Below are 15,010 nucleotides of genomic sequence, written 5' to 3' on the forward strand. Positions count from 1 at the left end.
TTATTTTAAAGACGTCTTGAATGTGCAACCAGTTCTATAGAGTTGATATCTCGTGTTTTATTTCAGCTAGGCTGTGGCAACCTCTTTGTTCAGTTGTCTAACGAAGATTGTCCTTTATGCACGTAGATCGTGTGGTATGATTGGCGTCAGATTAATTTTGTTGAAGTGTTCGATCGATTTTTTTGAGGTCAGTTTATCAACTACTGATGCGTTGTCGGTCACTGCGTCAAAGCCTGAAGCGGTGTCGCGGTTAGTCGGATGAGTGGAGCGTCTAGGGATTTACATTTAGTTTGGAAAATTTTGGGTCGGTCGGCTGCAAGTCTCGGGTCGATTTTCTAAGTTAAATTCTGTAGGTCTGGGGTCTCGAGCGTTCATGAGGGTTTGATGGTTGATGTGATGACTTCGATGAAGACGAGAGGGCGTGAGGGGGGACGTGATGATAAGGATGAAAGTCGGAGTCGTGGTGGTTGGTTGAGGGACGTGGAGGCCTTAGCCTCCTGGGACAAGCCCGTCGGGTTCGTGGTGTGAGGGGAGGGGCATGGGGAGAGAGGAAAAGGAGGAAGCTAAAACACAGGTATATGATAGGATTGCAGTCGTATATGCAAAAGAAGGGAAGAGACAGAAGCAAAAAGTTCAGTCACTAGTTCCCATAGTGCTAGATGGCTAGATGACACTCACGGCTAGATGGCTGCAGGCAAATTCAAATACGATGGGTTGGAGGCTGCTTAATTTGTTCGAGGCTTAGAGAGAGCGCCAGAAATCAGAACCACACTAGTTCACACGGGGGGCCAAAATGCATTCAGAATTATAAGCTAGAAAACGGCGTAAAAATTGGTAAAAAGTGTATGGAGAATATGTAAATCATCCTAAATGGTCTTTTATTAAAGTGCGTCTGTATCGAGGAGAGGTGGTTGAGCGGTTAAGATCACCAATGAGGGTTTGGGTATCAGACCCGCAGCCAACTATGAAATCGGCGAAGTGGCCGGGCAGTGAAGCACAGCAATATTTCAGCAGCAAGTTGCGTGTTCGAGAGCTGAAGCATGCTATAAAAATTCTGTGTTGTTTAGGATCGACTACAAGTTTGTAAGAGTATTCTTGTGTGTGTCGTCCTCAGTGAGGGGCCATACTTTCAAAACTCGCAAGGTGAACGTAAGTACTTACGCTCTATTTTCTTGTCTATGATTGGTGGATATTGCTGGAAAGGCCGTCAATGATTGGCTGATGAACTTACTATCTCATAACTTTTTTTGAAGGTACTGTATATGATCAGGACCCCAATGAAACAGAGACGGTGAAGAAAAATTTCCTATTAGTGACGCGTGTGATTGTAGAGGCAAAAGCATGCTCAGAAAGATTTCTGGGTCATATTGTTCAAAAAATGACTCACTTTCCTATCCACAACACGAGCAAAAAGTGGACAGAGAGCCAAAACCCCCAATCTGTCGGGGCAAAGCTTGCCAGGATAACACCACACTACGGTAGAAAGTGCATCGCTATTTGGACAACGTCTAGCTAATTTTTCTGGATGAATACTGACCCTGGAGAAGCCACTGATACTGGAGCATGAAGCCTGTGTGCTGGCTGGAGTGAGAGGAAGCGAACTCCAACTCCACGTCGCCGGTCACTGAAATGAAACTTTGCGGTCCAGTCTCCAGTGCTCCACTGAGCTCGAACAGCGTGCTCCAGTCAGACTCCACAGCCTGTGCGTCATTTATACTTTTATTACAAAAGCTTTTCATGTCTCGCCCATCTCCATAGCCTGAATCATATAAATATATTCATATCAACAGGTTTTTCTGTTGTAAAATATAGAACTTAAAAATTATTTCAGTAACTTTGAAATGAGGTTCGTGCTCAAGTTGTATTTTTTATATGATTAAAAATTTGGCTCCTAGGATGACATGCAATAAAATATTTTCATTTTCGCCATATTTTCTTTTATAAATCATCATTATTCCAGTGGAATCTTATTTTCATGGATAGACTCACAAGAATCAAAGTGTCGTAAAGTGTCCCTGCTCACCTTGAAGACATCATTATCGTAAGTATTCAAGTATCGTAAAGTGTTTTCAAGTGTCGTAAAGTGTTTTCAAGTGTCGTAAAGTGTTTCTGCTCACCTTGAGGACATCAGCGTCGTAAGTATTCATGTGTCGTAAAGTATTTTCAAGTGTCGTAAAGTGTTTTCAAGTGTCTTAAAGTGTTTTCAAGTGTCGTAAAGTGTTTTCAAGTATCGTAAAGTGTTTTCAAGTGTCGTAAAGTGTTCCGTCTCACCTTGAGTACATCAGCATCGTAAGTTTTCAAGTGTCGTAACGTGTTTTCAAGTGTCGTAAAGTGTTCCGCTCACCTTGAGGACATCAGAGTCGTAAGTATCCAGCACAAAGACCGTAACGTTGATCACATATCCATGAGGAGCATATATCCTCCATCTGCAGTGGTCAGGTCCATAAGGAATATGTCCCTCTGTTCTCCATGTTCCATCCACCAGGTTGTAGCTTGGGTAACCAAGCAGTCCAGCTGGGTCAACCAGCTCCTGGATGGCTGGGTTGCAAGCTGGTTGTGGAGGTTAAAGTTCACATTAATAGAGAAAAATTTTAACTCGGTACTCACTGCAGTGAGTGACAGAGAGCGCATTTTCTCGTCGATAAAAACGTGAAGTCACGGACGGACGGTCAAAAGGACAGACGGACACACGGACATGGCGAGCACAATAGCGCCTTTTCCATAAATGAGAAAATGCGCTAAAATGATGCAAAATTAAGGCATTTGTGCCAAAATGGAATTCATATTAAACGCTAAAGAAAACAAAAGGATGACAAGTTTGGGAAAATATGAGGCACAGAAATAAGTCAGTCATAACACAATCGCTGGACTAAACAAGGAATCTGTGAGTAAATTTTTGGTAAGCTTTGCAAGTGTTAGAATGAGATCTTCATAAACCGACGTTCACATAATGGCCACACGCAAGCCAAATGTCTTCGGTCAAGAATAGAATAGAGCAGATGTGTCGGCACTGAAGAAATAGGCCCATGGCCTGTTGCCGATTCTTGAACTTTTCGTGACTTGATTCACAAGGGATCCGGCCTTTGGAACCCGATCTTTCCATAGCTGACGATTGATTGAGATAGCTGCTGGACTTATTGCCTGCTCCGTAATTTGCTAGGCATTTTAAGACTGAACATATGCTCCTGCATAGCTTCGTCTAGTCTGTTTTTGAAGATGTTCATACTCGGAGCGTCAACGATGCTATCAGGTAGGCTGTTCCACATGTCGGTGACTCGAAGCGAGAAGAAATGTTGTCGCATGGATGTGTTCCAACGCTGTTTTTTTAGTTTATAGCCGTGGCCCCTGGTGTTGGTTCTTGTTTCAAATTCTAGTAATCCTTCTGGGACCTTGTATAAGTCATGAGTATACTTGTATACTTCAATGAGGTCCCCACGCAGACGTCGATAACTGAGGCTTGGAAGCTTCATAATCTTTAATCTTTCCTCATAGGACTTGCCTTTCAAGCCCGGAACTATTCTTGTTGCGCGTCTTATGTCTTATATAGTTCACGTGTATGGCTAGCGTATCTCTTACGCAAGTCCTGCTCTGTGCGCCCGAACCATCCTCACCTCCGAAACCAGAAGTTTCATAAGGCACGTCACGCGTGCGTCTTGTTAGTCCAATTAAAGGGACATAAGTGTGGTCTATTCTCTCACAGCAGTCTTGTGAGGAGGCTTCTTAGGGCCTCTTGTGAGGAGGCCTCGTGGGGCCTGTCGTAATGAGTAATGAGGCCTCGTTGGCCGTCTTGTAAGGAGGCCCCAGAATTGCACCTCAATTGCCACAGAGAAGAGCATTAGGATGCAGCTTGAGCCTCCGCCAGACAAGCGCTAAGATTGCGCAGCTTAATTCGTGCGGCGGTGGCCATTGAGGTGTCAGAGGGACGACAAATGAGCCGCGGCTTAAGATTTACTGAATTACTCACTGGCTCTGGACTTACTGGCTCGAGAGACTCCATGCATGCACTGAACCAAGGACCGTCAGATTTACTGATTTACTCACTGGCTCTGGACTTACTAGCTCGAGAGACTCCATGTACTGAACCAGGGACCGTCAGACTTACTGATTTACTCACTGGCTCTGGACTTACTGGCTCAAGAGACTCCAAATACTGAACCAGGGACTGTCAGACTTGCTGATTTACTGAGTGCAGGGAGCGATTGGTCTTAAAATTGTACGGCTGGTAGCGTGCAGTGGGCAGCGACGAGCACGCATTTATTTTTGCAAGCTGTGGTCTGCGATTACCTTTCCATTGGGTTTACGTTTTGCAATAAATGTTGGCGTCAAATTTAGTAGGGTCGTTCTTTCTGACGATATATGCTGTGGTGACGTAATATTTTCTCCAATATATAATTATTTCATCAGAAGTTTTGCCATATTTCGTACTGTTAATGCCCCGTACCTCTGTTGACGTAAGTGACGTTGATAAGGAAGCCTGCCCCTCCCCTGGACCCATCCTCCACCCCTCGCGAGGTGAACCCCAGCATGAGGGGATGCGCCGACTGGATGAGGGGCCACGGGAACCCCTCGCTGCCCCCGTGCTGGATCAGGCGCTGGGCCCCCGACTGGTCGAAGCGTGTCACCTGGCGAGGGGGGAGGGAAAGGGGTGTAATTAGGATGGTGAATTAAGGGGGAAATGGTGAGGGAAATAAGGGGGAAATGAGGAGTTATAGAGATAAGGGGGAGATGATGAATTGTAGATAAGGGGGAAATGGGGAATTGTAGATAAGGGGGAAATGGGGAATTGTAGATAAGGGAGAGATGGCGAATTTTAGATAAGGAGGAGATGTGTGTTATAGATAAGGGGGAAATGGAGAATTGTACATAAGGGGGAGATGGTAAATTGTAGATAAGGGGCAAATGGTGAATTATAGATAAGGGGGAGATGGTAAATTGTAGATAAGGGGGAGATGGTGAATTATAGATAAGGGGGAAATGGTGAATTATAGATAAGGGCAAATGGTGAATTAGAAATGAGGGAAAATGATGGTGAGTTAGAGATAATGGGAAATGTTGAATTATAGATAAGGGGCAAATGGTGGATTAGAAATGAGGAGGAAATGGTGAGTTAGAGATAAGGGGAAAATAATGGATAAGAGAAAATGTGGTAATTATAAAGAAAAGTTAGGTTTAAAAGGGAAAGATTTCAATGAAAGATGGGTTTCGAAAGGAAAATATTAAAATAATTTGGAAGGAGAAACAAAGTTGAATTCAAATTAGGTAAAATATGGAATACAGAGGTAGAATAGAGAGAAAAGTTCATGTGATTCAAATTTGAAGATAACAGTTAGTTAATTGATACGCAGTAGATTGTGAATAATACATTTGAGGGAGAGGAGGGATATTAAAAATGAGAGATGGCAAGAGGCGCATTAAAATATTCTAGCGATTGACAAGGTAATAATGGTAGGTATACAAGGAGGGTGAGTGGACGATGGGAAAATTGAAATAGAAATGGATTTTTAAAATAGCAAGAGAAGAAGTTGACGGGTAAAATTAGGACAATACGAGGATGAAGTTATTAGATGAATGGAAGTTGATTAATTCGAATCTCTATAAAATGGGTGGTTGTAGTGTTCAAATAATGGACAATTTGTCAACCTCCACTTGTGAAAACGGAGGTCAAAACTTGATATAAGGCAGAAAGGCAAGATGAAGTGTTATAAATGAGAACTACCGTAGAGTTAAGAGAGATGGTATAATGTGGTATACCTTACGTACCACATTCTACTAACAGTCATCTCGTGGTGCCTTCAAGTACCACGTTCTAATTAGAGGTCTTAAGTGGTATTATCAAGCACCTAATTTAGCTTACAGTCACAATGTGGTACCATCAAATACTATATCCCACTTAGAGTATTTGTTGTGCCCCAATTAGCACATTGCACTCACAGTCAGCTGGTCCATGGGGTCGGTGCTGAAGGCCACGACGTGCAGCTGTACTATGTACCTCGGCTGTACCACGACGTACCAGGTACAGTTCATCTGGGGCTGGTAAGATGCCAGTTCCATCCAGTAGCCTCGGGGAACTGCAGCGGAAAAGAAGAATACGAGCCTCAAAACTTTCTCCGAGTACATGTAGCAGTCTAATTACATGTAGCTTCCCAAGTACACGTTGCGGGCTAAGTACCTACATGTAGCTTAACAAGTACATGTAGCGGTCTAATTATCTGGGCAGGGTGGCCCAGGTGTTAAAGTTCAGAGTACCAAGATTGGCGCAGAGAGGCGCGGGTTCGATCCCAGCTCTGTGCGCCAGTTTCTGGTCATAATCGGCAAGGAGGCCGGGCGGTTGAGCACAGCAAAATTGTAGCAGTGAGTTACGAGTTCGAGACCGCAACATGCTGTGAATGTTCTGCGATGTTAAGAATCGGCGACAGGCCTATGGCCTACTAAACGCTGAAACCGCTATTATTTATTTTATTATATATTATAATTACATGTAGCTTCCCAAGTACACGTTGCGGTCTAAGTACACGTTGCGGTCTAAATATATGAAGCTTCCAAGTACACGTAACGGAAGAAATACGAGTAGCTGCTAAAGTACACGGAGCTGCTTTTCTTATTCAGTGTGAGAAGATAATTAAAATCCGTCACAGTGTCTCCATCAGGATGGCGCACTATTGTAGACTTAACATCATCAAAAACAAAGCTAAGCTTAAAATGGCAGTATTTATCTATTTTATTTGATAATTTAAATAATTTATGCTGAATTTTTAATAATTAATTTAAATGGCCCTCAAAAACAGCTTCGTGCGAGCCTCATACTCTAAGGATTCGTGAGCTATTTTGATCGCACCCACTAGGCATCTGACGTTTGACGTTGAAATAACGTTTATTAAACGATGTTTCAACGAAATAAACTCGTGAGCAACATTGTTTCTAGTTCATTTGCCGGGAAAGAAAGTAGTTTGAGGAGTGGAAATCAACTTTGTACTAAATTTCATTAATGATAGGATGATATGGGTGATTGTCTCAAATAGCAATTTTAAATTGATTTAACGCATTGTGACATATGCCATTTCTAGTCATATACAAAATTTTCAAAATAAAATTTAATAGTTAATTTCCTAGCAAAAAAAAAACAGTTCTAGCCAAATGCAAACTTTTAAAAATAAAAATTTAATAGTTGATTTCATGAAAAAAGTTTTTATTTTTCTTAAAGAATGAAATCGAAATCTCACCTCCTCCGGACATCAGGGGTAGCGCCCCCATGGAGGTGACCGCCATGTTTGGGAGAGGGGGAGGGGGTTCTTCAGGGGTTAGGGGGCCAGGCAGGATCTGGGATGGAAATAAGGCAGACTATAAAATATTTTTATAGATATTGTGAGTAGAACAATTGTGAGTAGAACTACTGTCAGTAGAACTATTGTGAGTAGAACTATTGTGAGTAGAACTATTGTGAGTAGAACTATTGTGAGTAAAACTATTGTGAGTAGAACTATCGTGAGTAGAACTGTTGTGATGGATGTGAGTAGAACTATATAACCTATTGTGAGTAGAACTGTTGTGAGTAAAACTATTGTGATGGATGTGAGTAGAACTATATAACCTATTGTGAGTAGAACTATGGTATCATAAAAACCTAGTCCCGCAAACCGTGTAACATGGTTGCGAAAAATATGAGAATTTAAGAGTTCTCGCTAAAAATGCAGAAATTCAGAGCGCCATGAAGTGCATAGTTCCGTCGATACAATAAACTAATGCAAATCTTGGTTGCGTTCAAAAGTTTGTCGCGGTTGCTTAGAACTTGAAGACGGCAAAGTTTGATGTTTATGTATTTATGATTCCATGAAGCCAAAAACTCGCACATAATTATTTTACAAATTAATGTACAACCTCAAAAAATGACTTTATTGTTAGATAAATTACACTTAATACATTATTAATAAGGTATAAATTATTGAGGAAGGCTTATTATTATTATTATTAGGTAGCGCAGCAATCCTATTACAATTTTTATTGTTTATTATTATTATTATTATTATTGGTTAGCGCAGCAGCCCTATTACTATTTTTACGGCTTATTAATATTATTAGATGGCGCATCAGTCCTATTATTATTATAAGACTTATTGTCGTTATTAGTTAGCACACTATTCCTATTATTATTATAAGGCTTATTATTAGTGCGAGATAAAATATGAGAATAGCATGGACGGACCCCCTGCAAGTTAATATAATAATAATAATAGTAAGTAATAATAATAGAATGATAATGGTAAGTTGACCTTACTATTATCACTTATTACTATTATTACTATTATTATTACTTAATAGTAAGTAATAATAATAGTAATGGACCCCCATGGACGGACCCCCTGCAAGTTCCAGGGCGGCAGCGCGATGAGCTGTTCCTCCACCACGTGCGCCCCTGGCGGCACACACGCTGCCCGGACACATGATAGGGGTTAGCGTGAGTGTTGTAGCACCACTACTACCATCACCATCACCACTCTTGAACATCACCACCATCATCACCACTCTTAAACATCACCACCACCATCACCACTCTTAAACATCACCACCACCACTCTTAAACATCACCACCATCATCACCACTCTTGAACATCACCACCATCATCACCACTCTTGAACATCACCACCATCATCACCACTCTTGAACATCACCACCACCATCACCCTGTCTCTTATACACATCTAGATGTGTATAAGAGAACATCACCACCATCATCACCACTCTTGAACATCACCACTCTTAAACACCACCACCACCATCACCACTCTTGAACATCACCACCATCATCACAACTCTTAAACATCACCACCATCATCACCACCCTTGAACATCACCACCACCATCACCACTCTTAAACATCACCACTTCTAACCACTAGCACTGCTACCCCTCACCACCACTGCTACGCTCAACACCACCACCACCCTTCACCACCACCACCACCCTTCAACACCTCTGCTGCCCTCACCACCACTGCTACCCCTCACCACCACCCCTCACCACCACCCTCACCACCCACCAGCAGGCACGTAGTGGTGAGCCAGCAGGAAGCCATGGTAGGCTGTGTGTTCATCACTCGTGAACACCACCCCTCACCACCACCACCCCTCACCACCCACCACCACCACCCTCACCACCCACCAGCAGGCACGTAGTGGTGAGCCAGCAGGAAGCCATGGTATGCTGTGTGTTCATCACTCGTGAACACCACCGTCATCACCCGCCCCGGCGTCACCACCTGCCAGGGGGTGCGGGGGAGGTCCCCTGACACCCCCAGCAGCTCCTGAGACCTCCCGTCTTCTGACCCGTAGATCTGCCAATATTTAGCATTAATTAAGGAAATTAATTAATAAGGAAATTGATTTAGGTATCTGGCCATATTTATCATTACGTGAATAATTGGGAAAGAATTTTGAATTCAAAAATATCACATCAATGTAGCACTCATTCTGATAGAGATTGATTTAAATTGAACTTTCTCAATTATGGCCAGGTACTTTGATAATTTCGTTTAATTGTCATTGATAAATTCTGTAGAATTATGTAAAATTCTGTAATATTCTGTACTATTCTGTACTATTCTATACCATTCTGTACTACTCTATACTATTCTGTACTATTCTATACTATTCAATATTATTCTGTACTATTCTATACTATTCTATATTATTCTGTACTATTCTATATTATTCTATACCATTCTGTACTACTCTGTACTATTCTGTACTATTCTATACTATTCTATATTATTCTATACCATTCTGTACTACTCTGTACTATTCTATACTATTCTATACTATTCTATACCATTCTGTACTACTCTGTACTAGTCTGCAATATTCAGTAATATTCAGGACAAATCCAAGAATATTCGAACGCAACTATAATGCTGAAATATTGACGGAAGTTCCGTTTCAGCAAACAACAAACCCTCTAACACGACGGTACACTCCGGATAGGATTTGAACCACGACTAAAAATGTATTAAATTCACAGAAATGTACAGTTATAATGGTCAAGATTAGTATTAATGAACATCGACAATAATATTTCCAAATGAACATCGATACAATTTGTTACCCACGTGGACGAAGTCGTAGTTGCGCTCCGTGTCGAACTTGAGGAACTTAGCGTGAATGACATGCTGATGGGGCGCTCTGATGACCCATTGACACGTCACGCTGCACACACGAGAATTAGGGTTAATATGTGATGTAGCGTGACATGCTACGTGCATATTAATGTGTGACATGCTAGGGGCTGTAAAAGCGGGGTGACATGCTACGAGCTGTTGTGTTGTAGCGTGACATGCTACGAGCTGTTGTGTTGTAGCGTGACATGCTAGGAGCTGTTGTGTTGTAGCGTGACTTGCTACGAGCTGTTGTGTTGTAGCGTGACATGCTACAAGCTGTTGTGTTGTAGCGTGACTTGCTACGAGCTGTTGTGTTGTGGCGTGACATGCTACAAGCTGTTGTGTTGTAGCGTGACTTGCTACGAGCTGTTGTGTTGTAGCGTGACTTGCTACGAGCTGTTGTGTTGTAGCGTGACATGCTATAGCTATTTCAATCGAAGTTGATAACAGGAAACGGTCTGACCTTCCGTTAAAATGTCGTTAATTTTTTTCAATATCAAAAGGAAAAAGGAACGGTCTGACCTGCAATTAAAACATTAAATATTTTCAATATCAACAGGAAATCATCGAAGAAGCGCTAAAATCGTTTGTCATGACGCTGGTGCCTTGCTCACGGTCAGAGATTTGCTTTCCACGGCCGTTCCTACCCCTCTACCGCCTGACATGAGTAACCGGAGCAATATTGTCACAAGTTTGGTAGTATATTATTATTACTAATATAATATAATATTAGTAATATTATTAATATTAGTGACCGGAGCAATATTGTCACGCGCCTACTTCCCAAAAAGGATACGTTCTAGTGAGCGCAAAATGACTTGCACTGATGGTTGCCGCCACGTACGACAACTTTAAAATGTTCTCTGTTGCGTACAAACGTCACCAGGTTGCTACACTCAATAGTTTACGTGTAATTTAAGTTGAAAGTTATGCTCCCGGAGAGTGACATACGTCGGTAGAGGGTTAATACCGATATAACGGTCAGCATTTCTTGTATGCTGCCACAGTATTATAATAAATTTAATTGTGTCTATCTATTGTGGGGGTGCAGTAGTAAGTATTGTGTTGTGCACCCCTGGTGGGGTGCAGTAACAGGTCACCTGGTGGGGTACAGTAACAGGTCACCTGGTGGGGTGCAGTAACAGGTCACCTGGTGGGTGCAGTAACAGACAGTAACAGGTCACCTGGTGGGGTACAGTAACAGGTCACCTGGTGGGGTGCAGTAACAGGTCACCTGGTGGGGTACAGCAGCAGGTTCGTCCAGCGGGCCAGCGCAGAGTCCCAGTTCGCAGGAGGGAAGGCGAGGTGGCTCGTGAAGTTCGAAGGTCCAATCACCAGAGCGCGTCCGTTGCACTCTGCAAATGCGGTCATTGATAATTATAAATTTTAATTTAATTAAAAAATTAATTTTCGATGTAAGTGTCTATCAAAATAAATAATCAGACATATTCTGACGTTAATATGCACTTACTTATAATCAGACGTTTTAGAAACAGGCGTTTAGTACCAGGATGAATATAAATTAGCCGTTTTTATATAGCCCGTAATAATCCTTTGAACCTTTTAAAATAAAACAAAAAGTTCTATGCCTGCTTTCACAAGTGATCCGGCCTTTGGAACTCGATCTTTCCATAGCTGGCGATTGATTGAGATAGCTGCTGGACTTATTGCCTGGTCCGTAAGTAGCTGGGCATTTTAAGACTGAACATATGCTCCTGCATAGCTTCGTCTAGTCTTATTGCCTGGTCCGTAATTTGCTAGGCATTTTAAGACTGAACATATGCTCCTGCATAGCTTCGTCTAGTCTGTTCTTGAAGGCATATTTCTTTCGATAGGTAAGAACGCTAGACGCTATAACAGCCTATGAAGTCAAGTGCTCAAAGTCATAACGCCGGATGACCACAGCCATAAAATAAGCTTGCTGAAGGTAAGCACGGCCATACTGCATCTGGCCAAACCTCTTCCGGCCTAACCTACGCAAGTTGCAACATTTCTCCACCCAAATTGAGTGGACCTAACCTAACCTCATTGGTTGCAGAAAGTTAGAAAGGCGGTCCAAGTGTGGTGGTAGAGCCACTCAATTGTGGCTGAAAGAAGGTTGAGAGCCGGGACAGCGTGAATACCGAATAATAAGAGGAACAGAGTTGCTTAAAGGTGAACTTTCATAAGTAAAAATTTGTGGTGACATTCTTTCTAAACGCAAGAAATTTAAAGAGCACAAGGCATGAATTTGTGGGTTGGACCGTCGAATGTGATGCTGTTCTGACCTGCAGGCGAGCTGCAACAGACAAATGTGACGCTGTTCTGACCTACAGGCGAGCTGCAACAGACAAATGTATTCTGACCTGCAGGCGAGCTGCAACAGACAAATGTGACGCTGTTCTGACCTGCAGGCGAGCTTCAAAATGAATGCTGGAGCTCTATATTTTTGTGTAACCCCTCAGTTTTGTAAGACGAACGCTTGATCTCTGTGCTCTGATATAAGCACTTGGTTTCGAATGACGTGATTCGTAAATGATCCATCGAATGACCGTAAATTATTTTTAAGTCATTGCTTGTACATTTTTACATAGAACTCGGCATATTTTTTTACCATTTTCATTTTAAATGGTCTCTCTAAGCTGTTCTTTTTATTTAAATTCTATTTTTTCGTGGAATTCATTTTTTAGAACATCCATACGCATTCTTAAATTCGAGGTGGCTTTTATGGGGCATTCTCGTATTTATGACCCTCTTTGAAACTTGGACTATTTGCGGAGAAAAGGTTGTATTTTTTTGGCTATACAAGCACTTTTGATGTATTTTTCAACCATAGCTATGAGACAATCATGTTTATCTATGACCGGATTTCGTTGCGTATTTTCATCCATAAAATGCAGGTATGAATTTCAATGCATAAATAAAATAAAGTCAATAATAATACACAATACACTATACACTAAAGTCACTAATACTGTCAATACAACACCAATTTAATATAGGATTGAAGAGGGGAAACTCTAGCCCTGCACCAGGGGTCACTTAGCAGCTGAGATATGGCCTAAGTTTTGGCTCTAACCATCGGGTAATTGGCGCCCAAACTGCTGTCGCGACAGCGGGTGTCGTGGCTGAAGAATTATGGCCGCTACTTACCTAATAAATATGATCGGCAAATAAGGGCGGGTCATTTATAGGTTAACCTGAAATTAGGTACATTTATTGTAGGGTAATTACACGTCGATTGAATTTACGCTTCTTGGTCGGGGGTTCGATAAATGTGTAAGATACTGAACCTGTACTTTTGTTTTTTAATAGCAAAGAGAAAATTCTGGAAAATTTTTAAATGAATAAATTGAGGTCTAGCAATTTATAAATATAATGCAATTAAGAAGTAAACTGAAACACATGTATTAGTTCAAGTGAATTTAGTTTACATGGCTGGTGACCGTGAGACGAGTGCGGGATGCGCGTATTTGACACCTAACAGCTTCGGGACGGGCAACGGCCGAATCTGAGAAGAGGCATCTGATGGGTGGGGGCATGCAAATCTATGTACATAATATACCCCCAGTCTAGACGAAAAACATAAAAACTAATTTATCACCGCCGCACCATGATACAAATGGCAAAGAAACCCGACGTTGAGCTGGAAATAATAGCACTTATTAACTTATTACAATTATCAACCCCAACTTCCCACATAACCCACAAGTCACAACCAAACATTCTCTAACACTAATCTTAATGTACTTGACATTTTCACGCAATAATCAGTCCTCAAAGTTCTTCCACAACATTAACAAACAACAGTCTAGTGTCTCTACAAGGCTCAATTTTAATGCATGGACTTTGAGAACAGAATCCATTTCACATGGCGTAATTTAAATGTGGTAGCTAATTCCTCTATTTCTAAGGATGGAATAGTAGGGATGAAATAGTAATATTCTTTACTAAAACATGATTAACTAATCGCGGTAATTCAATCAAAGGCGAAACCTTCATGCATTCTTATTTCCCATTGCATGCAAATTATCCAGAATGATTTTTTGCTATTAACTGCCATTTCACGATACGTCACCGGAAAGTTCCGATTCAGTACACGTTTTACAAGGGTCAATAAAATTCTATCAATACAGTGGCTGTGAACATTTCTACGGCCGAATTGAATATAAACATTCCTACCGCCGAAATTACGTTTGGAATTTGTGACCATTCGAACATTACTATGCTCCATTACAACTTTAGAAATCTCTCCTCTTATAAGTTGTTGTTCAACTAAAATAACCCAATACTTCGATTTTCCTCCGGTAATAAACCTGATGATACAATGGAATAAAGCACATAAAAACGGATAACGACCAACGCAATTACTTACGATTAGGCTAGGCATCTACAATGTACGTTCAATCCTGTATTGCTTGCAAGCGGCCCGGCGCCGGGGTATGAAGACTACCTCGTATCGATTCAAAACGTAATCATGCACGCAATTGACTGTGGACAATAATTATTCTAGACTTACGGTTTCACAAATCGATCCAACTATCTTGTCTAATTAGAAATAAAACCTATAGTATATGAACACGAGCGAGCTGAAATAAGATGCTTGTGCCAACATATACCCCGAGTTAAAAATTTATTTTACAGCGAAAATTTCGAAGCTCAACTGTGTGTTTTTGCATGTCGCCATGCCGTGTATTCCAACCGTCAAAGAATTTCACTTTAGGAGACACTGGACATTAAAAACTTGGGAAGTTGCGTTTCGACAATTTACGAAATTAACATGTTCATCCTTTAAAACAGAATTATTTCCAATTCACCGCTCCACTAGTCATACTAAGATTGAACGATTGTAATGAGAAAAATATCTCAACCGTAAGTCGAAC

The 15,010-nt window shown here is 41.4% G+C and overlaps 1 protein-coding gene across 1 annotated transcript in view; it reads right to left on the bottom strand.

The window, feature by feature from the left end:
- The window catches only part of LOC108681611, a 67,231-nt gene that overhangs the window by 47,397 nt on the left and 4,824 nt on the right, over window positions 1-15,010 (bottom strand). The window contains exons 2-10 of the mRNA XM_047882040.1: window positions 11,383-11,503; window positions 10,101-10,197; window positions 9,158-9,329; window positions 8,355-8,425; window positions 7,221-7,317; window positions 5,932-6,068; window positions 4,442-4,622; window positions 2,345-2,550; window positions 1,538-1,700 (exon numbers count right to left, since the gene is read on the bottom strand). Of these exons, the coding sequence (XP_047737996.1) occupies window positions 1,538-1,700; window positions 2,345-2,550; window positions 4,442-4,622; window positions 5,932-6,068; window positions 7,221-7,317; window positions 8,355-8,425; window positions 9,158-9,329; window positions 10,101-10,197; window positions 11,383-11,503 (1,245 nt within the window). The remainder of the gene's footprint in view (window positions 1-1,537; window positions 1,701-2,344; window positions 2,551-4,441; window positions 4,623-5,931; window positions 6,069-7,220; window positions 7,318-8,354; window positions 8,426-9,157; window positions 9,330-10,100; window positions 10,198-11,382; window positions 11,504-15,010) is intronic.

The sequence above is a fragment of the Hyalella azteca genome, unplaced genomic scaffold (assembly GCF_000764305.2).
Source record: "Hyalella azteca isolate HAZT.00-mixed unplaced genomic scaffold, Hazt_2.0.2 contig9540, whole genome shotgun sequence".
NCBI classification, from domain to species: Eukaryota; Metazoa; Arthropoda; class Malacostraca; order Amphipoda; family Hyalellidae; genus Hyalella; species Hyalella azteca.